Below are 27,334 nucleotides of genomic sequence, written 5' to 3' on the forward strand. Positions count from 1 at the left end.
CAAGCGAGCGAACGCTGATCATGTCGGAATGTCACTGTGGTGGAGATTCCCCCAACAACCTGCCCTTGACTCAGCTACCTCTCTCGGTCGCTAGCTTTTGGTAGCTTTTTCCCCGCCAGGCACCGCGAGGCTGGGCGGCTGGCTGGCTTCCCGTCACTCGACCCGGTACATACGCTAAAACGTCAGTCTTCAACCTGACATTAGCATGTCATGATATCACTTTTTGATGGGGATCGTCGGCCCATACGAGATGGGGTTTGTGTAAGAGACGACTGACTTTGACGATGCAAGAAGTCCACCCCAGAGTCCCACTGTCGTTTGTCCCTGCTTAAAATAGCAGGGGCAATGGCCACAGAGTATCGAGTACTCCATACTGTTGCTGAAATGGAACGCCAGTAGGGGGAGGCCTGTCGTCAGGGTGTGTTACAGACTGCACATCACTCTCACGGAATCACAATTGGGGGTTCTCTTCCTTCTCCCATTCTCGCTTAAGAAATGACGGGGCTGCCGTGCTTCCTGCGGAGGTGGGAATTTGGGGATCAGATCATGGGAATTCATGACATGACGGATGACGAAGTCCCCTTCTGCTAGGTGGGACAATCGCAATCGAGCGTTCATCTCACTGAGATGAAGATACACCCCCGGCAAATACCTGTGCCGAGCAACGAGCTGAGTGATAGTCTGAGGTCGCTGCTTTTAGGGAGGAGGGAGGAGTGCTTGGCTTGGCTTGGCCCTCGCTTGATCGACCCGCATTGATTAAGCATAAAACTTGTGCACCCAAATCAACTGCACATCTTCTTGTGCATGTCTGGGCTTCCAGTGCACAAAAAAGACGAACGATTTACCTTAGAGAGCTGCGGGCAAGTTTCAGCAACATCAACCTCGTCAGGTTGCACTCAGTCGATGCGGCGATACCGTTGATTTATTGCTCGCTGCAACAAGACTCTATCGCAGACTCACCGCTTCGGTCCGGGAGCAGACACTTGAGGGCATCAAACGGGCCGATCGCAATTATACACACGAGAAATTGGAGCATTTGCGCAGGGAGGGACGAGTCAGTGAAAGAGGTGTCTAATAGACTTCACACATACGGGATTTCCAATGAGAGATTTTCGGGCTCCCTTCTCCCTCTCGTGAGGCAATTCGGAGATGCCATCAAAGACACGGTTGCACTGCATTCTTAGCCTCTGGAGATGTGTCGTGTTGAACATATCTCTCAAGTCTCAAAAGTTCTGAATCGTCAACGTTGCGGGCAATCACCGACGGGCTCCATTCACTCAACAAGTCTGATACGCGGATTCATTTCATTTTATTGTTCTTTGGCTTATCTGCTTCGCGGTTTCATCCCTCATGTCAGGTCAATGATTTCGGGCTCCGCCTTGCGTTTCGCTCCGGCGACCGACGGCGGCAGGCCCATGTTGTTGATGCCGGGGAGGTGTTGTCCCGGCGGTGGGGGGCCGCCCGCGTTGCCCGTAATCGGCGCCAGAGGCCCGCCGTGCGGTCTATGGTTTAGTTGCACCTGCGGCGCGGCACTGGCTGACGACCCGAACGTCGGGGCCTGCCCGCCGGCCATCTGGTTCTGCATTGTTGGCATCGAAGATAGATATCCTCCGCCAGCAGGTCTTGGGTCCGGCACGCCGTGAGGCATGTGGACCGTCGGCGGCCGGACCCAGTTGTTGGGAGGGTGTACGCCAAACCGGGCGGGCGGCGCGGTAGGGAAGGGCTGGTTGTCCGGTTCGCGGATGTACATGCCCTGTCCCGGGTGCGGTGCCAAACCTCCCTGGGGCCGAGTTGACATTTGAGGTTGAGCGGGCGGGTATGTAGGTGCTTGAACTGGAGGAGCATATGTCGATTGCAGCGGAGCTTGAGCCGGGGCATATGACGCCTGAACAGGAGCCTGAGGATGAGTCTGAACCGGTGCCGGCATGTAAGAGATACCGCCGGAGCCCGGCGCGAGATTCGTGGGCCGCTCCCACAATGCCTCCGCGATGCGCGGGTAGTCCTCGCCCAGCAGGATCCCCAGCTTCGTCTGGTCGAACTGCTGGAACTGCTCTGCCGTATCCTCCCGGGCCACCTTCCACTTGGCACCTGGAGCCGGGTCCAGCTTGGGAACCACGAGCGTATCCTGCGGACCGCTCCTATCGCTGACGTGCGAGCATCTGATGCCGTAGTTCTCAATCTGTTTATGGAGATGGTGGCGCCTTGGCTTGCTGACGGTAAATCGCTGCTGCTGCTTGTTGCCGCTGCACAGAAACTCGTTCAGTATGTCGCAGTCTCCGCGATAGCATGGGGAGACCCTGGCGTTGTCATCGCGAGCTTGGGTCGAGGGCTTCTCGCCGAGGTAGGTGTCGCGGTAAGCTTCAAGGATGGCGCCGGCTATCTGGCGGTAGCGGGGAGTCGTCAGGGGGACCTTATGGGACTCGAGCCGCTCAATGAGCTCCCTGAGGAACGGCAGCCAGAGGGGTTGGAAGTCGTTCCACTTCATGTGCCTCGCGTGGCCTACAAGCTTGATGGCGAGGGGCACTACAAGGTCCTCCTGCGGTGGCGTGCTCAGCTTGATGAGGTGGGAGAAGAAATCGGCGAGCGTGTCGGGATGGACGGCGAGGTCGTAGTTGTAGTCCGCCCCGGGACCGAGCTGCCCGGAAATGTCTTTGCGTCGCTTGCGCGGCATGTTCTTCTCCTCCGGTCTGTCGCCGTAGACGGTGTTGAAGTCGAGCTGCGAGATGAACTTTTTGGCGAGGCGCTTGTAGAGCTGCACGCCTTCCTGTACCGGGAAGATCTTCTTCTTAGTGATCATGAAGGGGGCTGATAGGAAGTCGAGAGCAAACGCCGGGATGTTGAGGTGGTTCTCAATGATGGGGAGGACGCTGCGACATTTGTTAGAGACGGCCTGGTAAAAGCACGGCGGCAGAGCTTACGTTGAATTGAGCCAGGCAAAGTCGGCATACCGCCTGGCAGCCAGAATCGCAGCCAACCCATCAGAGCCGACAGAACTGCCAGAAGCAGACGAGATTGCCAATCCCTTGGAAAAGATGTCCAGCGCCCACTCGCGAACCTCATCGGTCAGGACGGGAGACCCGTTCGGCGCAAAAGACTCGACCATGTGCACTCGCAAGGAGAACTTCTCGCGGCCGAGAATCATTGAGGTCAACCTGCCAGGTCAGCACTCATTCAACTTGAAAGGAATGCCTCATATCCAGGATGATGACTACATACCCCTTTTTGATGTTTTGGAAGGAGACCTTGCCATCACCGACCTGCTTGCTCAACCACTCGAAGATATAGGAATTGATCAGCCCATGAGGGTCGGCAGCAATCTTTTCGAAGAATTCCCATTCCCGCAAGTGGACGGCAGCTTCAAGCAGATCGCTGATCTCTGTGCTCGTCAACGCAACTTTTGATCCGGGTTGACATATCGATGTGTTCCAAATATCTTGCAGAGCATTGAGAGCCGACGCCTGGCCCTTCCCCGGCTTCGAAGCTGTGTGCGTCAAATACGACACAACAAGCCGGGAATTTCCTGTGCGTTCCTTTTCGAGGTAATAGGAGGGGTAGGCCGATCTCCTATCGTCTTTCTCAAGGTTGCGTTTGAGGAATGACGCTACGTTTGCACGTGGCACGATCATCACGGCCTTAACTTTTTCATCAGCATATATCTAAGTTGAACGCCAGTGTGAGGAATTGACTCACCGTAACGCGGTACCAGTGGGTAGCGGTAGGTCCCTGGAACACAAATTAGCTTCTACTTTCCAGACTTCATAATGTAACCGCGAACCGAGTTTCCCATGAACCCTTGGTATTCTTCTTCTTGATCGGCGTCATCCCAGAAATCACCATTGTCAAGGGCGTGGTCCTGATTGAACTCTATGTCACGCATAACAGGACGCCCGTGAACTCCAACAAGCTGCTTCACACGCTGAGACGCCTCATGAACGTCTTCCAGCTCGTGCCACCCTTCATCGTCATCGTCCCAATCGTCATCTTTATACCGATACCCACCGTGATCATATCCCACGGTGCCCTCTTCCTTGGTCTCCAGCGCTGCGAGGAAGACCTCAAACTCGAGCTCTGTGGAAAGGTCGTCGAGAACTTGCACCACCTCGTAATCTCGTCCTTTCAAAGCCGACATGGAGAGGTTGGCCTCGGTATACTCGTGGTCGAGCCGGTAGTAGAGCTCATTTTCGTCCGACTGGCCGGGAATGCCGCCTTTCAACCATTTCCTCAGCGAGTGACGCAGCTTCCGCGTTTCGGCTCGCCGGCGGCCGCCAGAGGGCAACTGTCTCGAAGGGTCAAGGGCGAGGTTATACGTGAGAACAACGCGATATCCCCAAGTGACGGGTAGAACCTCGTGGGAGACATCAGAGTACCATGCGGCAACGGACCCTTCCCTATATTTGGATGTCTTCAACGTCTTAGTCTCTCCACAGTGCTTGGCCACGACCTCGCCTCCTTCATGAGGGGACGGGAGGCAAACGACCAAGGTGCCAAACATCCCGGGGATCTTTTCGGTGCTGGATGGGGTTAGCTCTACACCCGTTACTTTACACCTACGGCTCCACGGATATGACATACTCGACATGCGCCTTGAACATGGCGCCCTTTTCGTAAATCAGGAGCTTGTACAAATCTGCAATAATAGGTGCGTTGATACCCATGTCCTACGCTGCCCTTTTACACAACGTGTTGATGACGCCGGTCCAATTGGGGCTGCGGAGCTCGAACTGCGTGGGATCTAGTTCCCAAGTATTCCGCACCGCCGTATCGACGACGGTATCGCTGCCCTTGCCGAATGGGGCTTGCCGCGCCTTTTCGATCAAGCTGCGAGCCTGTTCCTCCTTTAGGGGGAAGCTAATGGGCCCTACATCGGCAACATGGAGCCCTGGGTTGAGAGGTCCATTGGCAGTCTTGAGCGGATGGAATGAAGCAAACGTCCCCGGCGACTCGATGGCGTGGAATGTCTCCAACAGACCTTCCTCGAAAGATCGCCGGTCGTCCCAGCCATCGGTGCTCAGAGGGCTGCTAGGAAGAGGTGGTGTTTTGTTGTACTCTTCGGCAATCTGTTGTTCATGGTTCGATTGTTCATGAGATGGCTGCTCCTCAGTTGATATTTCTCTTGTCAGTCCTCCAGGGGCTGGCAGCTCCGGAGCTTCTCCAGCGCTTTCTGTCGCCATCGGAGGGGCTTCAGCAGCAGTAGGTACGGGAGAAGGCGCGGTCGCTGCCATGTTCTCAGCTCCCTCAGAATTCATGATAAACGCTGTCCCGCTTACAGCCCTCTGTTCTGCAAAACGTTTCCAAAAAATCGGTACCGAAACCAAAGTCGACGGCACATGCTGGTGGAGTGTCCAGGGTAGAGAATCGCGACGCGTCGAAGGTTCAGATTCGCGATCATGGTGGGGATCATTGCCATCCCTGTCAATGATTTAGCTTCGCAGGTACGGATACTTGAAGACCTTGTCCTTAAAAGGGGACGGCGTGTCTCATATCGTAACGACTCTTGTTGCCGCATTTGGAAAACTCTCATCGTCAAAACTTCCACAATTCTGCGCATCAGGATGAATGCAGCTCACCGTTTTAGCTGAGCTACTTGAGAGTAAGCCAAGTCTGCGACGGAGAACATGTACATGCCATGTAGTCGATGTACCTGCTTGCTCCATCCATCTTAAGTGAACTTGTTTCCGCGCCCTGGTGGTCTGTGCATTAGTTGTCTCCTACGTAATCGAGAGACTTCACTATCCGCTGAGCATAGGTACTTTCCAGTAGTCTGCAAGTCTCTGTTCTCCTTGATTTACCTAGATTCCGCTTTGCAATGCTTAAATTCGACAAAAATCGCTCAATGAAATACATGACGAATTATCATACAACATCGTAGAAATTGGTGACCAACAGGCCTGTTGGAAATTTGCTTGGTAGTCTCTTGTCACGTCGCCGTTTGAGATCGTTCCATAATGCGCTTTGGATCTGGCTGCTGGTCTTGTAGCCGTCGGTCTCTGACCATACCGTCCTGGTCAACAGCGATCGCCTCCAAAGTTGCTCCACGTCAAATGTCGTCAACGCTGGCAGCTCTCGATGGTCGGCCTGCCGCGCCCGAACCTAAATCTTGAAGAAGGCTTCTTAAGCTCTCAACTAGCGGGGGCAAAGGCTCTGAAACAACAGGAAAGTTGTTCCTAAAAATGCCTCGTGCAACAGAAAGTACCACACTCGGGTTTGATAACGATTCAACACCGTCAGCGGGGTTGCCGTTCAATGTCAGACCAGGCACACCGCGGTCGAGTTGAAGGAATGCCCTCGTCTCACGGTTTTCTTCCGAATCCATGAGGATATAGGCTCCCGATCTATTGCCGCTTCCCACTTCCGGATCCGACCCGTGCCTAGACGCGGAGCACGAGAGCAGTCCGTAGGCCCAGAGAGTGAGACAGGCGAAATAGATCGCAATGGCGTTGAAGTCTCGTAACGAGGCAGGTGGAAGTTGGCGCGCGTGATGGAAAATTTGGCCTGCGTGCCAAATAGCATGCCGAGCCTCCGAAGTTTTGACCCAGCTTTCCTCCAGGCTACTGTACGTTCGTCGAGCCTCGTCCTCGCCAGCCTTTCCCGCAAACGTTTGAAGAATGTCGGGTGACACGTGAAGTACCATCATCAACACCTCAGACATCACCGCTAGTTGCGCTGTAGGCCTTTTTGAAGTAAGGATCATGGTTGAGAAGTCGTTTAGATCCCGGTATAACTCCTGGTATTGGGTTTTGAGCCATAATTTGTGAGTCGTGTTCCGCTTGTTCGACATGCCGTCGGTGTAAAACTTGATTGCTTCTCTGTACGCTCCAATTTGACCCCAGTATCCGTGGAGCAAAGCCATATAACAAAGCTCCATGTCCACCAACTGCTCAAGGTCATCGAGAATTTCAGTGCAATGCATGACTTCACAGACCCTAGGGATGGTGCGATCTGGGGCAGCGTTGGTCTTGGCGATGTATATGCTGCGCCATTGCTCCGCAGTTCTCGCTCGCCATAGGTCGCGAGATGCGGGGAGACTAAAGCTGAGTTCGGTGAAAGACATGAGTGGGTTCTTGCAGAAGCCGATGGATGTTTCAATGTCGTGAAAGAAAAGATGCAGAACAAGCCGTTTGTAAGACTCGCGCTTTGCGAACTTGCGCCACTTGGAATCGAGGACATCTGGGGGATCGGCCATGGTTGGAATGAGTGAGGGTGAGTCCGGTGGGGCCGAGAAGTTGCCAGCCCTTCTCAGCATGGTCATAGGAGGTTGCAAGAAGCTCTCTGCGATTTCCATCTTCCGTTTGAAGCCACTCCAAATGCCGATGTCGAGGTTCAACATGAAGGCTTGGAGAGCGCCGAGATCTCGTGTGAAAGTATTGGAACCCTCGAACTAAGCAATAATAAGTCAGATACCCGCATCCGGGACGCCGGATGATGATTTGGGAAAAACGCAAAGGATTAGACACATTACTCACCAGGTCTGCCAGCGCGAGACGCAGGACTTCATGAAGAGAGTACCCGAATTGCCAGACCGCTGGTATGGAGATATATGTTGCGCCACTGGACAGTATGCCAGCGAGCAATTCTGGTATCGCCGCAGTCGCGTCAAAGGTTGCTATGTGAATCCAGCTGTCGCTCTGATGTTCATCATGGATGAAGTGGGCTTGAACCAGATAATTCAAGAGGTCCAGAGTTGGGAACGAGGGCGTCCGTTGACGGGCTCCCTTTTGCACCGTGCTGGCCACAACCAGGGCCAGAAGGCTGTCTCTTGCGGAAGCTGTCATCTTCAGCTTGGTTCCCGGCGTATTGATTAGCTTGTCGAATGCTGGCGAGTTTGCCAAGTTATTTTCATCAAAGACGAGCCGCTCCTTATCCTGAGGAGAAGCATGGTGAAGTGCATGATCCTTGGGCCCCGGTTCCCATAACCAGGGTGACCGCTTGAAGGCAGCGTGAGCTCTCGAGGCGTTACGGGTAGCTGACTTTGAGCGATTGGTTGTTGTTGATTCCGGGCTCGGATGGACATCAATTTGTGGGACAGTGATGGTGTCGAAGTTAAGGTCCCAAGACGAGAAGTCCATGTCCTGGAAGTAATTATGGACCGGGTTGAAGTTGACGATATCATCCATTACCATGTCGATCACCGGGTTTGCGAAACCGTCATTCATGAATGACGGCCCGTCCATTTCGTGGCTCATGTCTGGATTTGTGGGCATCATGGACATCCTGGAGCTGCTATATGCCACCGGGCCAGAGTCCATCCCCCCATTCATGTCCATCCCAGCATGCATCGTGGAAGTTTCGGAAGGTGTAGAGTGCCCCTCGTCAGTAGATGTTCGGTGGGGATGGGTGCGCTTTGATGGCACTTCGCAAGGCAGGTTTTTGGAGCGACAACGTGAGCATGGTTTTGCATCCTATGCGAGTGGTCATGTCAGTGTTCTTTCCTTGATATGATATGCGAGTACCGCATGGACGGACAATCACGGAGTTGGAAAACGGCAGCTCGGACGAAAGATATGAAGGGCGGGAGATACGAGCGGCGGAGCAGGACTCGCGGTAGATGATGGACACCGGATACAACGGCCGGCGGCTGAGGTGACGAACCGGCCGGGAACGGTGGAGGTCAGAGCCGGTGGACGGCGGGAGGCATCGGGAAGACATAAAACAGAGATGGCAACGAACCTCACACTTGGACTTGGAGGCAGCGCAGTTCAGACAGGCCTCAGCAGCGCGATCGCTCCTCCGAATGAAGGTTCTGCCCTTGCCGGTGGAATCTCGGTCGTGGGTGGTCTCGTGGCGGGTCAGGAGGTCGGCGCGATTGAATCGCTTTGGACAGCGAGAACACTGGTAGGGCCTTGCATTCTCGTGTGACCGGAGATGGCGCGTCAGATGGTCGGCTCGCTCGTAGACGCGCTTGCAGATATGGCAAACATGTGTCGCGGAGGGAGATGCGTCGGAGAGACTCAGTTTGCGTTTGGGAGGGGCCGGTTGTTTCGGTGGTTCGGGCGGGGAATAGAGCGTGTTCAGCATGTCGGAGCCCGCGGCATCGCACAAGAGGCTAATGCCGTTCATGTTACCTATGAAGCGGCGGAATGGAGAAAGGACAGGATAGGGTTGGACCGGAGGAGTGATGTCAATTGAATTGAGGTCGGGGAGGCAGAAGCTCAATCAAGGTGCAGCGCAGCAGACGGGAGCTTTGGTGGCAGGGCTTGACGTGACGGGACAGGTGGAACGGCAGCGGCTTCAGGTCGGGAAGTGGCGGGCTGGGCAAAAAAAACCGCCGTGGGTGGGAAGGGGAAGGGGTTGGAGACGTGGAAACGTGGAGTCAAGGCGGGAAGGGGGAAAGCGCAGCAAACCTTAAGCCGGGGATTCTGCGGGGTTTACCTTTCGGCCTAACGTAAGGCGAAGGCTGTTCTACCTGAGGTATTCGTGCCTACCTGTTCCTTCGTGGGCATTGCCCAAATGGAGAGATTAGGTAAGGCAAGTCACCAATAGGAACAAGAGCCGTTGAGAATTATCCGGCCACTGGTTGGTTAGGTACCTAGGGAAGTCCTGACGGGAGTCCCGTCCCGGGAATGAAAGGCTTCTTTCAGGTAGGACCTACCGAGGCCAGCCAGCAAACGAGTAATAGGCATCTTGTCTGTCATGCTAAGACTGATGACGATACAGAAAAAGCCGCAAGCCGCCAAGCACAAGGCAAGTTAGGGGTAAGATGGTTACGATAAGCTCCCTTGCCATTTTCTCCGAAAGGTTGCAGAAACGCAACAACTCTGAATTGCTAATTCGATGGGCATGCACGCGACGTAGAGTCTAAATCTGGCCACTCGAGTGTTTCTCGCGTGTGGAGTTTGAATCGCGCTGCACCGATCAATACGAATGAGCTGAGACAAGAAGAAGCAACAACTCGAAAGCAAAGATCGGAGACACACATCATGTCATGGCTTTCCTGGTGACTCATTTTCATTTATCGCAGCTTGAGTGAGTGTGGGCTCCATGGGCCTTGAGGGTTGAGGAAACTAAAAAAGAAGCAAGGAAGGAGTTTGCAAGAACGAACATGGTGTGGCCCAGGGCGCCTATCAGAAACATGAGGTGACACCCAAAAAAATCCCTTTCTTTAGCTACCTACCTAGGTTGGTGAGGTAAGCTGCTGAATGCTGGGACATTTGCTTGCTCAGTAAACACCAAACAGGGGCAGGGGCTTTCGAGTACGCAGCCAGGCGGGCAAACAAAAGCGAAAGTGATGCGACGCCATTCGATTATTGCATTGATACAAGAAAGCCACCTGCTCTCATACACTGACAAGCCTTGGCGCACCACCAGGGCCAAGTAGTGATTCGTCTCGACTTTTCTTCATGTTTGACCGCCGGTGGCGGGATGGTCCCGGTAGCCGGAAGCTAGGAAGCTGGAATTACCGTCGATCGATTGGCCTGGAGCCGCCGGGGACCTGAAAGTGTCCGAAGAGGCTGTAATACGCCAGGTACCAGAATTACCGACGGAACACATTCGCCGTACGGAAGTTTAATAAGGTTTATTAAAGGACTCCCTCCGTTTGGGACTGCACTTCCAAAAGTCGAGATATACGGTAATAAATAGCTCTTGATGGGGTATTTGTCACGAGCCCAGTTGGGAGCTCCTGAATCTGAGGTGAGTCTGAATCTGATGGTGTAATAGCTGGTGTCCAGTTGGTGTCCAGGCCAGGCTGCGAGCGACTCAGGGTCGGGCGTGCTCCATCTATCGGGCCATGAATTCGCCTTAAACCAGGTTCCAGTACTCGTACGAGGCATCAGCAAGGAAAGAATGATGATGTTGACTGAGCCCGAGAAGGAAAGCCAGGCAATCAAGCAGGTGAGACCTGCTGACGGGGGACGGGCATGACAGATCGGACAGACAGATCACTTGGAGATTCAAATCACCGATCCTGGATGTCTGTCAATCCAATGTCCATGCGGTCGCAGATGGCGGGAAAGCACGTGACAAGCGTCTGAGGTACCTACCTCAGCCGGCGGGAGTCAATCAATGAGGAAAGTACGACAACGAAACGACGGTAGGGGCCAATCAGCAGCTGTGTGCACCTGCGTTTCCCTGGATCTGGGATGGGCAAGAACTTCTGTAACTCGAACGGGGAAGGAAGCTAAGGAAAGAGCAACCCAAGTGCAGATGCAACTACCTAACAGGAAAGGGCAACCATAGCGCCTGTGGAAAAAAAGACTGGTCATCTATCAACTTCTACGCCTTGCACCGTCAATCAAACTTTGCTTTTTTCTTCACCATTTTCCCTCTCTTTTCTGCTTGACCTTTCTTTTCTCAGCCATTCTTCCTCGGTCCTCACAGTCACAATTGCCCTCCGAAACGACGGTGAACAGGCCAAGACACCCATCTTTGCACACCGGTGTAGTATCTGGCCCTTCTCGATCCTCTTTCCCGTTCCCCCATTCTTACGGGATTCTGATTTCTGATTTGTGCCTTGTCTTGCCCTGCCCTGCCACTAGCAAACCAACCCGCCGGCCATGTTGCGTCGCAATCCAGTCAGTCGTTTGCAGATGCGATGCGATGCCCCGAGTCCCTGCTCCATTGACCGAATCGACAAAGAGGAATCCAACCTCGAGTTGCCCAGGTAGGCAGTTCCAGCAATCGAACGTGCTTGACTCGGCTGTCGCGCAGCCATGCAACGCACGCGGCAAATACTCCCTGAGCTTTTGTCCGTTAGCCCGACCCGCAACATATCCATTACACAGCAACACCAACCATTCCGCCTCGTCATAAATGACGATATCACTGTCTTACGACGACGCGAGACAAGAAAGCCCGCAGCCCCTCGCCAGTCTCTTTTGCAACTCAGGGCAAGCATTACGATCCCCCGGCAGCAGGAGTCAGGGCCACCCAAGATCCATCAAAGACCCATCTGCCCCTCCACACGCTTCGGCATCCAGCGCCATCCCCGAACACCAAGACCCGACCTGGATGCCCCAAGATCACGAACCTGGGCGTGGGTTCTGGGACCGGATCTGGATAATGCAGCTCACTTGCCGCTACCTAGGCTAGCATGCACGCACGCCTCCAGTTCTCTCAGATTTGCTCCATCCACCAAACCGGCCTCTGCCTCACTGTGGAGCGATGCGGTCGCAGGACGTCCACCCGCAGGCCGTTGGGGTGTAACGAACCAGGTCCAGCTGTATGTGTCAGTGGAACCAGAGGCTCGGGACCGATTGGGTTGTTAGGGGACCTGCGCTGAAAGCTGCAACGCCAGCAGCGCACCCAGGCCGAGGTTTACCACTTATTACCGCTGTTTTTGTTCTGGCTGCCGCGATACTGCGGTTTCGTTTCCGCTGCCGCCGTATTTAGGACCTTGGGCCTGGGACTGCAACTCGCGCGAGTCCATACAGCACCTTGTCATCGATGCCTGCAGATATCTGCAGCTTGCAACCTTGTGCGAAATCCGCGCCTGGGGGACCCGCTGGATGCCAGGTTCCTTCGCAAGCAAAGCTGTAATTGTTGCTTTTCCTTGTCTCTTTACCCTTTCTCAACTGCGATACAACCTTGATCGCGACCGGTGTAAATCTCAGGGGGCACCTCCACCATGCAGTCCCCAGCGAGGCCATCGCATTCCATCGCAGACGTCGTACGCAAATCGGCGTCAAGTGTTCCAGCAGCACCGGGTTTATCTCCGAGCAAAGGAACCTCCTCCGTCCTGGTCGGCAGCGTTGTGATCGGAGCCATTCGATTTGTTCCGGCTCCATGTCCACTGCATCTCGGTCTGCAGCTCCCAGCAAGGATGTCCGAATCGAAATCGGGGAATGCGACCCCGACCTGCTCGCATCGGGCGTGTCACTGTCCAGCCAAAAGCAACGTCGTTGAGAACAGAGAAGAGCTCATACGTCTCTCTAACTTGGACAGAGCATCTGCGTATGGTAATCATTACAATTCCTAATTCCATGATCCGGGACCCTTTTTTGGTTGCCGTGTCTTTCGCCATTCTTTCCATCCATCTTCTTCCCGTCCCTCCCGCCCGGAGGGTAGGGAACTCCCTTCCCCTCCCATTGCGCAAACCGATCTGAAAATCGGACAGACATGGCTCGTTAACATTACAGGGCCGGTACCCAGAATGGCCCACCCCAGAGGTTTTGATCTCCCCTCTCCCCCCCTTTTTTAACCCGTGCTCTCGAAAAACGAGAAAAAAAAGATGAAAATGGACCTCATAGTCGAACAGACCCTCGTCCCCTTCCCACCCATTCCCAATCCCTTGCCCTCGTGTGTCGCCGTTCGCCGTTGTCCCAGGGTATCGTTACAGTTTTGGCAGTGCCTGTTATCGCATCGCAATCCCAGCTACTGACTCCTTATCGGGGGAATTTGGGGCTTGCTAAAGGTCAGCCTCACCGCCACAGATCTCAATGACGTGGGAGCAACTCACATGAGCTGGCTTAGCCGCAGGGCGTGCCGCAGTAGCCGCACTCTTTTCCGGGTAGTACCCACACCTCTTTACCTGAGGCATGGCACGTAGGGCAGCGAATGCCTGGGAGAAGATGCTTCAAAGAGAGTTAGTTCTGGCTCTGTAGTGGTGGTGGTTGCCGCCGGAGGGGCGGGAGGGGGGGCTCGCTCACCTGTTTAGGTCCGCTTGTGGGAGACGATGGCTGTTGTTGGTTTCTGAGAGAGGCCTTGTCGACCTGGCATTGCGATGAGCAAGTCATGTCGTATGGTTTGCGTGGTTGGTTGCGCGTGTGCAGGCGTGTAAATGTATGTGAATATGCAAAGCCAGGCAGTTGTCGAGTTGGCGTTGATAAAAACCCGGGGAGCTCTGGTGCGTGTGTGTCGGTTTTGGAGATATCGAGTGAGTGAGTGGGTGGGTGAGTGGGTGGGTGAGGTGTGTGAAGTGCTTCAAGCAATGTCCTCAAGCTGTTGATGGCCGATGATGGTGATCTGAATAATGTCCAAACCCAAGGCGGCGCCAGTCGATACTTATAGTTTGCCGTTTCTTTGGACTCGCACGAGAAAAAGGACAAAGCACTGGGCCTTTCTGGGCCGACGAAACTGGCAAGGACCAGGTAGGCTTGTGGTATGAGCGAGCGAGAGGTGAGAGAAGGCGGCTTCAAGGCGCAAGGCGGGAGCGGGTGTTCCATGTCCCTGCTCTGCGTCTGCTAGTGCAAAGAAGAAAATATGAGCGGTGCCATCTGATAATAGGTAAATCGGCGAGCAACCGGCGCGCGGAAGGCCAGCAGCAGCGGGAGAGGAGCGGCGAACGAACAGCCCAGCAGAGGCAGCAAGCAAGCAAGCACGAAAAGAAACATACCTAGCCTAGCATAGGCCCGGTACATTGCATCTGGCACACATTACATTTTCTGGTGCGGGACTAGCAGAGACCTTGGAGGCGTGTGTCAATGGGCAGCCAACAGCAGACCAGCCCAGCAGCAGGTCCCAGCGATGAACGATGGTGGCGCGAACCCAGGTTGGGGCCCAGGATAGGCATGGGCAAGGATGTTGGACGATGGGGGATTGGGATGGGATCCTGGATCACTCTGTTCGAGGGTGACAAGGTGGGGTGGAACCAGGGCCCCATCCATGGCATGGCGATGGCTGAAGAATTGTCGTTCATTCGGGAACGAGCGTTGATGTGTGCTGTACTGCTGCTGCGTGCGAGACAGTAGCAGCAGCAGTAGTGGTACACAAGACGCAGACTGCAGGACGCAAAGTTGCTTGTGTGTACATTTGCATTACATACATGCAGCTGTCTATCTGCCAGAGTCCTTGTCTGTCTCTCTTGTCTTGGGTCCGTATGTCTCTCCGCCTGTCTGGCTGTGTTTCTCTCGCTCTCTCTGTGTCTCTGTGGCTTGTGGCGGGACCCAGGCGTTCATCCTGTTTTTTGCATTGTACTTACATTTAGGAAGAAGGACCCGGGACATACGTGAATGTGTGAGATGGCACTTGGTAATTTTTTTTATTTTCGTTTTCCCTGTCGAGGTGAGACAAGGCCGAACCAAGCCCAAAAAAAGCCAAAAGCCGCCCGAGTCTGGAAGACGGGACACGGCATTTTTGACGAGGTCCGGCTGTGGTTGAGGCACGTTGCAACTGCGCGGCGGCGGGCTTCCGGGTTCAGTGTTTCCTTTGTTGGTGCCCGTCGTTGTTTTTCGGTGCCCCGGGGCCCCCTCCGTTTGGGAGAAATAGCGGGATTGAGGAAAACAAAAGAGAGGGCAGCAGACGAACACTAGAGGGGCCCAGCGGGAGAGGAAACAGAGCAAAGCAACGTTGTGAATTGGAGGAGGGGTTCTTTTCTGCCTTTTTTGCGCTATGATGCTCCAATCTATCTGTACCTACCTTACGGCGACAAAATACTACGCGCCCTACTGACTGCTCCTCCACCCAAACCACAGCACACCCACACCACACATTCATCCATCTGGGTACATCTCCTCCCACCACGCGCACCCCTCCCCAACGCAATCGCATGTCCCCCCGCCACGCTCATTGGGCCCCGGCGCGCAGTCGATCGAAAGGCTAGCGCAGGGCAGGGGTCGAGGGGGGAAGCGAGCAGAAGAATAACCCAGGCGAGTGGATGTTCCAGAGCTCTGTTCGATCTGCCCCAGGATTCGCCCGGGGATTTCCTTTTTAGCTGCGACTTTGCGGCAGGCGGGTTGTGTGGTCACTGGTGGTTTTCCATTTCAATGGGCACGCGGAAGGTTGTTGTTTTTTTGTCACTCTCCAAGGGCCCCCATCCATATCTCTGGTACGCACGTATCGATGGAGAAGGAGACGTAGAAGAAGAATGAATCAGAGATCCATACCATGTATTATTGGCAACCGTACCATGCCGCAATGTATTGTGCAATGTTACGGGATACATCCGGTACTGGTTTTGCATACACCCAATGTCCAGCGAACCCTGCAGAGAACGAGCTGTGACTTAGAAAGCCCCGCAGACCTGATGATGATGATGACGATGGTGGTGAGGAGGAGGCTCAACAGCGCCCTTCTCCCGGGATTGGTGATGTCTCTCGCGATGCCGCCTCTTCCCTTGGGTCCCAAATTTTCTTCTTTTTTGGTTTCTTTACATGGAGAGGTCACGGCATCGGCAGTTATGACGAAACATCGATGGGAAAGTGCAACACTTGCACGGTATTTGCAAGTACCCAGCATGTAAGGGGGGTGCAGAGGCAGAATTACACACGCACACAAAAATACGAGGCTAACGCCACATGCGAATGCGTACTCACGAATCGTTCGTAACTAAAGGTATGTAAATCAATCTTTAGTGTTGCTTTCTGCATGGGCGCGTGAACAGCAGTATGTTTTTTTTATGGTACCATGTATGTGTTCTAGTCAGTTTAAGAAAAACACTGCGTCAGTTTCCAGTTCGTGAGGTCGCAGCGCAGGTTACCAACGAGGGTCGAACAAAGTTTGTGGAATCTCTGGTTTGGCACGTTGCTAGATCGGACTGCACGTAATGGAGGGGTGCGCGGCTCTACTGGTACAGACTGATACCGTCTGTAATTGGGGCACTTTGTGTGTTGATCGGGGCACCACGCAGTGAGAACCGCAAGGTTGATAAAAAAGGACGATCCAATAAGAGACGACATATGACGATCGAGTATGGTAAGGTCTGCAGTGGGCTTGCGAGGGACATGCCTGTTTGGCAGCTCTCAGTTTTGTCCGGATGGACGAGGCGAGTTTCCGCGCTGCGCTGATGCTGGGAGGCAGTATCAAACTCTGTTTGGCCCTGCTACTACGTATGAAGTAGCTAGCTTCTCAAATCAAACGCGGGACGGAAGAGACACAGAATGAAAGAGAGCCCTCTTTTTTTTTTTTTCCTCCTTTCATTTAACATGTTGTTTTTCCTCTCGTCATGCTTGGGGGTTTTGGAATGAAAGGGGGCGTTTGGGTATTCTTTTCTCAGGGAGCCGGTCCATGGGGGTCTTTTTTTTTTTCTGCCTTTGCTGCCTCTGTGAGTAGTAGTAGTAGTAGTTCTTTTTGGTTTTTATGAGCAGTCGCAAACATGCCGGACAGAGTTTCGTTTGGGAAAATCAAAAAAGCAGCGCCCGGCCCCGTCGTCGAAGTTCGGGATACCCTATTGGACCGCGGCACTGGGGGGAGGGGCTGAGTGGCGGCTTCCGGGGGCCCGGAGGGAGGAGGGAGGAAATGGAAGGGGGGGAAGTCGCGGCTGGCGTTCCCCAGTTGCTCCTGCCTTTTTTTTTTTTTTTTTTCACCGTGATTCGTGATTCTGGCCCGGCCGCAGCCCGATTGGTGGCTTGGAAGCGCCGCGTGCACACTACACACTACACACACTACACACTTCACACCCATCACTTCATTCAGTCATTCTCCCTCCTGATCCTCCCGCCGGCCAGGCTCGTTGCTCGTCATATCACACACACTCTCGGGGCTGTCAGTCCGAAGCTACCTTGCCTTATGGATCACCACGGCACTTCCTAGGGCCGCCGCGGTCTTCGTTCGTCGTCCATCAGTGGTGTCTTGGAATGCACCTCACCTCACCTCACCCGCATCTGCGACCCGCCCTTGCGCCGGGATGGAGATCTCATCTCGCCTTACCTTACCTTAGGTACGGATACCTGGCTTGCGCTGCACCTCAATCGTGCAATCGCTGAAGGCCCTCTACGAATCCGATTGTGCGTGCGGATACCTGGTCGCTTGGTGTCATGGCTGCCATGCCGCCAAGTACCTTACTTGGTACGAACACACTACGGATACAGTTGGATGCTCACGACCATGCTGTTGTTCTTCATGGCCCCCTGCTCTATGTAACATTCCCCGATCCCTTATCCACTCCCCAACTGCATTTGCATTTCCGCATCCAATTGTGTCGCGTTGATCGATGCCCTTCCTTTTTGTCACTTCTCCGAAAAACGGCGTGACCTCGTCAGATCCCTTGCGCCCCCTTTGGGAGTTCGACGACCCCATTGTCGTCGTCGGCCGGTAGGTACCCTACTTAGCACGCCTCAAAACTGAATATGAGCAAGTCCTTGGGGGGTTCAAGCTGAAGCTGACACTTCAGCCAGCCTTTCCGATCCAGGTGACTTGGAACTGTTGAACGAACGGGGAAACCGGCTGCCAGGCATTTGGGCTGAGCTAGAGCAGTCCTGACGCAACTCAGCTCACTTACGAGGGGATGACGATACCCCGAAAAGGAAGCATCTTACCCGATGCCGCCTAGCAGACTGGGGGCGCGCGAGAGAGAGAGAGAGAGAGAGAGAGAGAGAGAGAGAGAATGAACAACCCCCAAAAGGAAGGCACGCGAAGAGGGGAGCATGAGGTAGGTACCTTCGGAGTATCTACCTACACTCCATGCTTCTTCTTCTATGGAAAGTTCCCCCCACCCTCAATCGGGTCAGGAGGAGGAAGGTACGGATATGGATACCTTACACTTCTTTTCTCATGGGTCCTTGCGCCTGCATCGCATCTTGAAGGCCCCAGTCACCAGCTGCAGTTTGGATCGCCCATCTCCAGTTCTGCCGTCCACAGACAACCTAAGACACGGTACATCGACTCACAAAGATGCTCCCATTCACAACTCGATACGAAAGGATCCACGATCCGTACGTCCCACTCGGCTGGGAATGGGTTACTCCACGGCGGTCTGAGTGTGCGCCGCAAACATCCACCTCCCAACGCTGCCCTTCACTTTCCAAATGACAATCCGCCATTCTTCCTTTTTCCACAAGGTCCAAGTTCGCGTTTGGTCAACCCCAAAAAGGCTCCACCAAGCTCCTCACATGTTTTCTTCTTTTTCACCACTCCCCTGCTCCACGGCGATTCCCTGCCCCATGCTTTCTTTTTCTTCACCCTCAGCAAAGGCTCCTTAGCGTACCATTCTGCAACAATCTCGTCCACTCATCGATGCGAAGGGGCAATTGGGGGAGCAGCAGCAGGAGAAGCAGCGAGGTCCTCGGGTTGGGGGTAACGCACCATGCTGATGGGCTGCCCACATCTTTCTTGTCCACCCTCGGAATCGGCAACGAGAGCACGTCGTCAATGTTCGGAATAATGCCATTGACGTCAATTCGAGGTCTGAAGGGAGGACTCACGGTTGGATATTCTGCCCGTCGCCGAGATGACCCGGCTGAGGGAGACATGAGGCCACTTACCCGCACATGGACGTCTCTTCGGTGCGGTAGCACCGCGAGACGTCGACAATCGAAACAGTCTACGCTCTGAATCCCAGCCGCATCCCTGCCTGCGGTTTGTCACCGCTCACCGAGTGGTGCAGACGGGCGACGAGCCTTGTCCATCATCCCGGCGTGTTGGTCCAAGGATGGTCACACGGGGTTTCCGCCCGCGTTCGACTTGACGCCGTGCCGTATCCGCTGCCACAACCCGGGATCGACGTTGCGCAGGCGCAATCTATCTTTGTCGACGGGGGGACCAGATTGGGGGAAACCAGACATCGGTGGCTGTGTGTATCGCGACCTTCCCGGTTCGTCGAGGTCCACGCGGTTGACACCTGTGCCAATGTCGGATCACGGTGCGACGCTGTCAATGTGCTTTTTCTTCCAACGCATTTAATGCCAATGACACACCGACAACGCTGACCGACGTCTCGAGATCTTACGGTTTTCCGGAAGCCCCGGCTCCAATGCCGACTGTTGCTCCGTATATTCAGCTGGCCAACAGACGTGAGGGCGCGAAACATGCCGCTGGTCCAGGTTGTGCATAGGCCACCAATGCAGATGCTTTTACACCTCGTTGGTTGACGGTCGATGAAGTCGCGGCTTTGTGCGTTCTCAAAGGGAGCCTTGTACATCCGTCCACGACCCCTGCCACAGCAGCAGACGGCGCCACAATTTGAGGCTTTGACAACACTCACCGACAATCTTGCGGCTAGGTCTAGATTCCAAGACTTCCACGCCTTACGGCGCCCATGATGGCATTTGGTTTTGCTTCATGTTGGGCCCAGATCGCCATTGGACAATCTCAGGTTTCACCCTGCTTGGTTTCATGTGCCTAGCTAGGCAAAATGATGTGTCAATCACCCTCGACAGCATTCCATCACTGTCATTTTTGACCAAACACCAACGGACACACGCGCGGGGCTTACACACTACACCGCACCACACAACACCACCAACCGCGGGACAGAACCAACACCATTCTGCGCTCATCGAGGCACCCGACGATTTGCGACACGCGGTCTGCATCGCCAGATCAGATGAGGGTGTGAAGCCAGTCCATTGACCACCGAATGTGGTCAAACATATGTCCGCATAGCGCGTGCATGCTTCACATGCAATCTGACCGATATGATCTGTCACTTCATAACCGAGATGCGAGGTCGATCAGTGTGTTTTTGTCGAAATCTGGGCTTTTCACCATCCGCATCGGCTGCCACTGCCAATTTCGTTGGTTGGGTATTGGAAAATGACATGTCATATTCACCAGATTTCCAAGGCTGCGAGACCACTTTGCTCAAGCAAGGTACCACCATATCCGCCAAAGTAGCCAAATGGTTGAGTTCAGCTCTGTTTTGGAAATTGTCCTCAAGGAACCCTGGGCTAGGAGCCTCACCGAGAAACCACCTCAGCGGCACATTCTCGATGCCCAAGGTATTTTGCCTCACCTCAAACGCCGAGCTCCCGAATAGAGAGCGTCAATTCCATCGGATGTGAGTCAACCGCCACCAGGACCCTTCCGCCAAAGCCAGTGAGCTTCTTTCGGTTACGTGCTTGTCACCTGTCAAGCCGAGTAACAACACAAGAATATGCGTATCCAAAGCGGAATCAAGCATACCGTTCGCAGCAGTTGGCCTTGTCAGAGTTCCCTGGCCACAACAACCGTTTCTTTGCGGTGAGGATACTTGCATTCACTTGTATGCAGGTATCCGCTAAGACGTGGTGCTTCGAGAACATGTGGACTTGGTTAGTCTCCAAACGGCAATGCCAGCGACATGAAGCCAGTCCGCTTCAATCAGAGCCTCCCTGGCGTTTGCCAGCTTGAACGCGTCACCAGCACACGCCCTCGACCAAAGCTCCACGATAATATTCCCCGAGCAAACTCCAGCCCCGTATGCTCGTCAGCGGGACCCATTGGTGTGCGCACTCCCTGGGCCTGGGGCTCGGTTCTGTCTAAGTTGGGGGCTTGGAACTTTGGGAGCGCCGCAAGATCCACGATCGATCCTTCTCTCATTCTCCTGATCATCTCCATAGTTGGCACCAAAATCTCGGTTACCTCCTCGCCAGTGACAAGCATCCCGGCTAGTCAACCAGACTGCCGGAACGCTCTATCGAAATTTTGGTCACCCGGTACCACATGGCACGACTGAGAAACGACGACGGGTTGCTACATTTTGACCGCCTTCAACGTGGACGATCTCGGCCAGAACTGTTCCCATCGGGAATTCAAATCTCGATGACGACCCCGCCAAACGACCCTTGGAGAGTGCAAAAACAAACGCATGTCTCACTCAGGGTCCTTGTCGTTTGCCCTCGGCCTTGGAAACACAACCAAGCCAGGAACCCCATTCCCTGTGGCTGCTGGCTGCAGGAAAGCCACCACACGAAGGATTGGAATGGCTTGTTACACCGCCCTAGCTTCCGCGTCGCGAAGTAACCACCCTTTGCACCTGTCTCAATCCCGCAGCATGTTACCTGTCAACTTTATTTCGTCGACCTTTGGGGGTGTTTGATATTAGTACCCCGATGATTCTGGTCTATTCCTAAAAGAAGCCTCGCTTTTATGGGCTTCGTTTGATTACACAATGTCGCAATGCTCTCAGAACAGTTGTGTCCGGAAGGGCATGGTTGGGGCTTGCTCAACGATTTACAACATGATTTGACAAACACTCACGACTGGAGCCTCCTCCACGATCGGACTAGCCGCCCTGTTGGGAGATCAACTTTTCGTGGGAACTGACCAATTTCTCCCAGTCGGGCCGCGCAAGTTAGACTTCAACACGGCATTATCATTACATCCGAGCCTATTGTTTCTTCTGGTTTGTCTCACAGGCAGGACCCGACAGGCCGTCTCATTGGCAAGCCTCGCCCGCGTTCCTTTTTCTCTGATGCTGGTCTCGCAGCCAACGGCCATGGGGCGTTGTCTATCTTCCGCTACACACCCACGCGTGCCGGATATGGGGCTCGATTCTGAGTGATCGACACTCTCCCTTCCAGCATCGTTCGCCCGCGGAAGAGACATCCTTGCTTAGGTGCAGAACCTGTCCACCACCAGCTCGTGCCACCGGGTTAGGTGTGTAGCGAAAAGCACGCCGTGTAAATCATGCAGGCTCGGTTGCCAAGCTGTAACAACCGGACAGGGCTGCAGCAATATCGTGTGGTGATCCTGTGGACTCCAAGATCGCCCTGCTGTCGCAGACAAACGGGGTTGGATAAGGAACCAAACCAAGGCTGCCAGAAACAATCTAGAATGATGCCTTTCCGAACGACGGCTACGGAAGACAGTGCACGCTGGCACGGGGATCAGGGAATTTCGAAAGCGGGTATGGATCGGCGATCCAGGATCCAAGCCGACGAGGCACATGAGAGCCCCGAGTTATATTGGCCCCACGGCGCCTGAGCGGCATCCGTCAGGCTGGAAGTTGAGAGTATACGCAAGCATTGCCTCGGATAAGAAGTTGGTATGGCAGCGATCCCGTCCCGTCTGTTGAGGACCCTTGACCGGCAGTCCGGGTTGCGGTTTCCGACGTCACACAAGCAAGAAGCATGTCTGCCCAAGGTGCGACGTGGGCCGGATGACTCAATCATTCTGCATGGTACTGTCCATGATGACAGATCAACAACGACAAAGGCCGTCGACCACAGAGATAGGGAGGCAGAGCTGCGAGCACAAATACGGGTTGGTTGAGAGAGGACGACAAGACGATGACGACGTCACCAAAACGTCGGCGGTCGCGACATGTCAGTTGACACCGCGGCGCGATCCGCTCATCCGAAACCCGCCAGTATCCGCTTCCCTAACTCTTGTATTGTCGTCCTATCGCAGTATCGAGGTGAGTCAGTCACATCACACACCCACACACATCATCCCAAAATCGAGGACTGTTGGGGAAAAAAGCCCGAAAATTACAACCGTTCGCCGGCTGGCACTCGACGAAGACATCGACGAAGACACCGATGAACGACGTGGCGGTGACATCCACACATATCTGCCCGACCCGGGCCCCAACATCGGTCACGTTTCACGAGTTCACTAGACTCAGACCCGATCTCAGGTGAAGCTAATCGTAGACATGCGTTGTGACCGTTTCTTCCTTTCTCTGCCCTCGTATTGAACGTGGGACTACGTGACAAAAAACAAAGCAGACAGTCACGACAGACGAAGACAAGATGATGTTTGCACCTTTGTCAAGAGGGAAAGCAATTGCTCCCTTTGGATGGTTTGTTTGTTCTTCTACGTACGGGTCGGCAATTTCTGTTTCAAACGCCCTCCGCCTCGTCGTTGATGTGTCCTGTTGTTCCTTTGCAGCCATGATGTTTCTGTCTCTTCCCGGACCCCATCTCCAGTTCCTTCTCCAGCAAGCCACCGGCCCCCAAACGATGTTTTCCATGATTCCATCTGAAGCGTCTCTGTGTCTCGTCCCGCCAATACCCCTGGTCCATCCAAAACATGATTAAAGGGGAAGGGATAAAAAAAAAAAAGGTATAATGAGGCCATCTGCCTGTCAATCTCGCTCGCTAAGCGTCATGCCATATCCAGAGTAAAGGAAAAAGATGTGGACTAAGAAATAATCCCCGAGAGCCCCATGTACAAGGTAAGTCTCACAAAAGGGACGGAGGAAAAACAAAAAGAAGAAACGAGTTCCTGGCCCCCATCAGGAAATGCGATGAACAAGGACGGTGTCAGACACCAAAAGAAAAGGTCTAGGGTTGTCGGTAAACAGGTATCGACCAGAAACAAAAACGCCCCCACAAACGCCCATGCCCCCAAGAATTTTTTTCTCTGTGCCCTAGGTATCGAATAAAATAAAATAAAAATAAAAAGTAGACCAAGGAAAAGAAGAAGCGAGATGAGACAAAAGAAACGTCCCCCACGACCTTTTCGTCTCCTGAAAAGGAAGTTGCTCTGCTGCAAGATGGACTCATCTGATCGGATCTCAGACCTGCCAACTTCTGAGACACTGCACTCATGATTGCTGACAAAAACATGAACCGAGGACGGATCTTGTTGCAAATCATGAAGAAGGGAGCTCTTGTTGTTTTGCTCATCGCACGTCCTTGTCGATCCTGACCAGGAGCTTGCCGCCTTCAATCGGGCGGCCCTTGGTATCCATGAGCTTGATGAAACGGTACCCAGGTTGAAGACGGTCGAGTCGGATACACGCCCATGACAGCAATTCGTCGCCGCCGAGGAGTGGATCGTTCTCGATCTTGAATCTGTGATTGGGAACCGAGGTCAGCCAGGAAACTTTGTTCACAACTCGAATACGAAAGAACAGAAAGACGGATCCCGTCGGATGTCAGATGTCATGAACATGTGTCATGCCGTCAACGGTGCGGTGTGCAGCGGCCCGACCTGTCAACACGGGCCGCCACAGCTGCTTGACGCTTCCTTGGCGAGCGAGTATTGGCGGCTGGCGGCTCGCGACGGGAGCTTGACGGTCGCGGTGACACGACGCAGGAAAAGAGGCTCGGCAACTGCGGTCGCACGGCATCTTCCACCTTTGTGTGTGCTTATGACGCGAGCGCGACGGGCCACTGCGTCTCGTCCGAGGATGGATCAGACCATCAGGTCTGTGTTCATCGTATCTCAGAGGGTACACCATCCGCAAGAGCACACCACCTGACGGTCGGACATACTGCAGGTGCGGAAGGATAGGCGCGGAGCCGCGCGACAGAGACTCTCCTCGGGTCGTGTATCGTGAAGAGTGGGTGTGACAACGACGTGGCGGTGAAGGGAAAGTGAAAGTGACTAAAGAAAGAGAATCTTACCTGACGAAACTGAGCTCCTGCACGACTCTCGAGACTTTCGGGAACTTCAGTCGCGCTCCACCTTCCCACTCAGGGTGGTCCGTCTTCTTCGAACTGGTCTTGAGTTTGAAGTCGTCTTCATCGGCTGCTTTTCCATTGACTGCCCCAATCTCGACGTGGAGTTCGCACTTGACAAAAGGGCGTAGGTTCTTGCCGTTGCGGCTACTGTCGCTGTCCGATGAGCTAGGCACCCAGATATGCTGACCCGCGATGATTGTGACGACGAGATCTAGGTCACCCTGCGGCGCGGCATCGACCTCGGTCTCAGTGCTCTTGTCAGTGCTGCGGTATCCGACGGGCTTGAGAACCCAGCCCAGCTCGTCTGCGAACATGCCCTCATTCAGCATCATGCCTTCGTCCAGGTACTGCCAGTTGAGGGCGACCATCTGCACACCCTTCCGCCAGAATGGGCTGGGGTCGGGGTTTGAGCTGTCAACGCGGGTGCCGTTGGGGAAAGCTCGCATGAAGAAGTTTTTGTTGTGAGCGAACATCTCGCGGGCTTTGGTCGTGTGAAGCTCGAGAATCTTGCTCTCACTTATCGAGAAGATGTGTCCAGGCTTCTTAGCGGCAGGCGTCTCAAAACTCTTAAAGTGCTCACTATGCGTGTAGATCGCCAAGTTGCTCAGTGCCGTGGCGATGTCGGATTTGGGGTTATGTTGGACCGGGGCCGCCGCCGGTGCGATGGTCCGTTCGTCTTCAGAGCTTGAGGCATCCTCATCATTGGCGTGGACCATTGATAAAGCCGTAGTGCTGGGAGGCACCTCGATCTTGTGAGGTGCCTTCTTGACCTTGATCATGATCTTCCTCTTCATCTCCTCAAGTTTAGGAAGACGGAAGCGTGGGTCGATGCCTTCGCACGACTTGTCGACTAGCATCTCACCCCACTCTTCCTTCATGATCTTGACCATGACATTCTGTTGCTCAATATCCGCGTGAACCTCGAGACTAATAATAAGTGGTAGTTCATTGGTCTCAAATGCGGACTCGCGGACGGCCTGGCAGACTTCCCGGAACCCACAAGGAGTTGTCAAGGTCCAACCATGGGTGACGATGGGTTCATCTTTCGGGTACGGTGGGCGATATTTGCTTGGCGTGGGTGATGTAGGTCGCAGAGTTTCATTCAGAGATTCGACCGAGGCACTCGGGCCAAGAACAGTGGTGCTGTCGGATGGTCCCAAGGACCTGCTGGCAGTGGCTGCGCTGGCTGCACTGGCATTCCTCCTGTGACTATGCTCGTGTATGCTTCGCTCGCTGCCGATCAGCTCTTCGACATGCTCCTTCAGGCTAGCTGCAACATTGGGGAACGATGAGCCAGAAAGGTTCCGGGAATGCTCAGGCTTGGGCGACCGGCTTCGCTCCTGACCCGTCGTGATCGGAGTGTCTCCATTCCACACATCAATCTCGATACATCGGCAACCTTTGCGGAGGACCTTGAATTAAATGTGAGCATGGTCAACTTTTGCATCAATGCCAAGCAGTACATACTGTTTTGTAAGCCTCTGGGTCGCTCGTGGAAGCTAATTGGTTTCCGACCAGGTAAGTATTGTGACTGCTGCTGATGAAATAGTTCGATAGCGGTCGGCTGATGTCTTTGTCGTCCGGATTCAACGGTCGGGTAGCTTCCAGGCCGTACTTCTTCCACCAAAACTCGAAGAACTCGGGCCATGTGTATCTCTCCTTATCTTCGGGCAGGACATCGTCGGCATCGGTTTCGCCCTGCACAGAATCGAGGAATGCGACGAATTGCTCGCGAGTGACGAACGGCGAGCGTGATATCGAGGAACGGCGGGATCGGATGTCGTCGAAGACCTTCTTGAGGCGGTTCTGGATGGCAAGACTGCCGTCGAACGCGGGAGGGTCCGAGGAAGTGGTGTGGAGGTCTTTGGTGTCGACGGAGGAGAATGAGGGCTCGGTAGCACCATCGACATTGGTAATGTTGATTCGGGGTGTTTGCGGCGTCATTCGGAAGTGGGAGCCCTTGTCTGTAGGTGCAAGCAAAGTTGTGAAGCCGACCATCTTCCTAAGGGCGCCTTCTGAGGCCTTGTTGGTGTTGTTGAAGAGGGGCATCGTGAAGGTGCGCTTCTTGGGCGCCCTTTCGTCACCAGGAGCCTTTCGGCGTCGGAGCTGCAAGAGGCGTCAGTTGGAATTTGCACTTCTTGCGTTGAAGGAGTGTAAGTTGGCAAAGTCCCAAGCCACTGGGAAAGGGTGCGATTGAAGGCAGGGTCTGGGCGGGAGCCTCGAAACAGGGCGCGGAACATCAGACGGAGTGGCAGACGTACGTAGAGACACATGATGAACTAGCTTCGGCGGCTATACAGCACACCCCTCTCTTTGTGGTCTTTCTCTGGTGTTTTTGCGTTTCGAAGGATCGGGTTATTCGCGTGTCAATTGGCGAAGGAGGGGCGTTTTTAGGGTCCTGCTCGGCAGCC

At 54.2% G+C, this 27,334-nt stretch overlaps 4 protein-coding genes across 4 annotated transcripts; all 4 read right to left on the reverse strand.

Moving 5' to 3' along the window:
* Positions 1–1,348: 1,348 nt before the first annotated feature.
* On the reverse strand, positions 1,349–3,626 carry COL26b_001754 (uncharacterized protein; the record flags this gene model as incomplete). Its single annotated transcript, XM_053174696.1, has 3 exons — positions 1,349–2,867; positions 2,919–3,152; positions 3,217–3,626. 3 exons carry the CDS (start codon positions 3,624–3,626, stop codon positions 1,349–1,351), a joined length of 2,163 nt encoding a protein of 720 aa, XP_053041319.1.
* A 116-nt stretch (positions 3,627–3,742) lies between these two features.
* Positions 3,743–5,246, reverse strand: COL26b_001755 (uncharacterized protein; the record flags this gene model as incomplete). The annotated part of the gene is made up of 3 exons (XM_053174697.1): positions 3,743–4,511; positions 4,552–4,627; positions 4,676–5,246. 3 exons carry the CDS (start codon positions 5,244–5,246, stop codon positions 3,743–3,745), a joined length of 1,416 nt encoding a protein of 471 aa, XP_053041320.1.
* A 791-nt stretch (positions 5,247–6,037) lies between these two features.
* COL26b_001756 (uncharacterized protein) lies at positions 6,038–8,210 on the reverse strand (the record flags this gene model as incomplete). The annotated part of the gene is made up of 2 exons (XM_053174698.1): positions 6,038–7,378; positions 7,464–8,210. 2 exons carry the CDS (start codon positions 8,208–8,210, stop codon positions 6,038–6,040), a joined length of 2,088 nt encoding a protein of 695 aa, XP_053041321.1.
* Positions 8,211–24,139: 15,929 nt separating this feature from the next.
* COL26b_001757 (uncharacterized protein) lies at positions 24,140–26,972 on the reverse strand (the record flags this gene model as incomplete). The annotated part of the gene is made up of 3 exons (XM_053174699.1): positions 24,140–24,311; positions 24,867–26,335; positions 26,391–26,972. 3 exons carry the CDS (start codon positions 26,970–26,972, stop codon positions 24,140–24,142), a joined length of 2,223 nt encoding a protein of 740 aa, XP_053041322.1.
* Positions 26,973–27,334: the final 362 nt, after the last annotated feature.

This window comes from Colletotrichum chrysophilum (genome assembly GCF_026319265.1).
Source record: "Colletotrichum chrysophilum strain AFK26 chromosome Unknown scaffold_8, whole genome shotgun sequence".
Taxonomy (NCBI): Eukaryota; Fungi; Ascomycota; class Sordariomycetes; order Glomerellales; family Glomerellaceae; genus Colletotrichum; species Colletotrichum chrysophilum.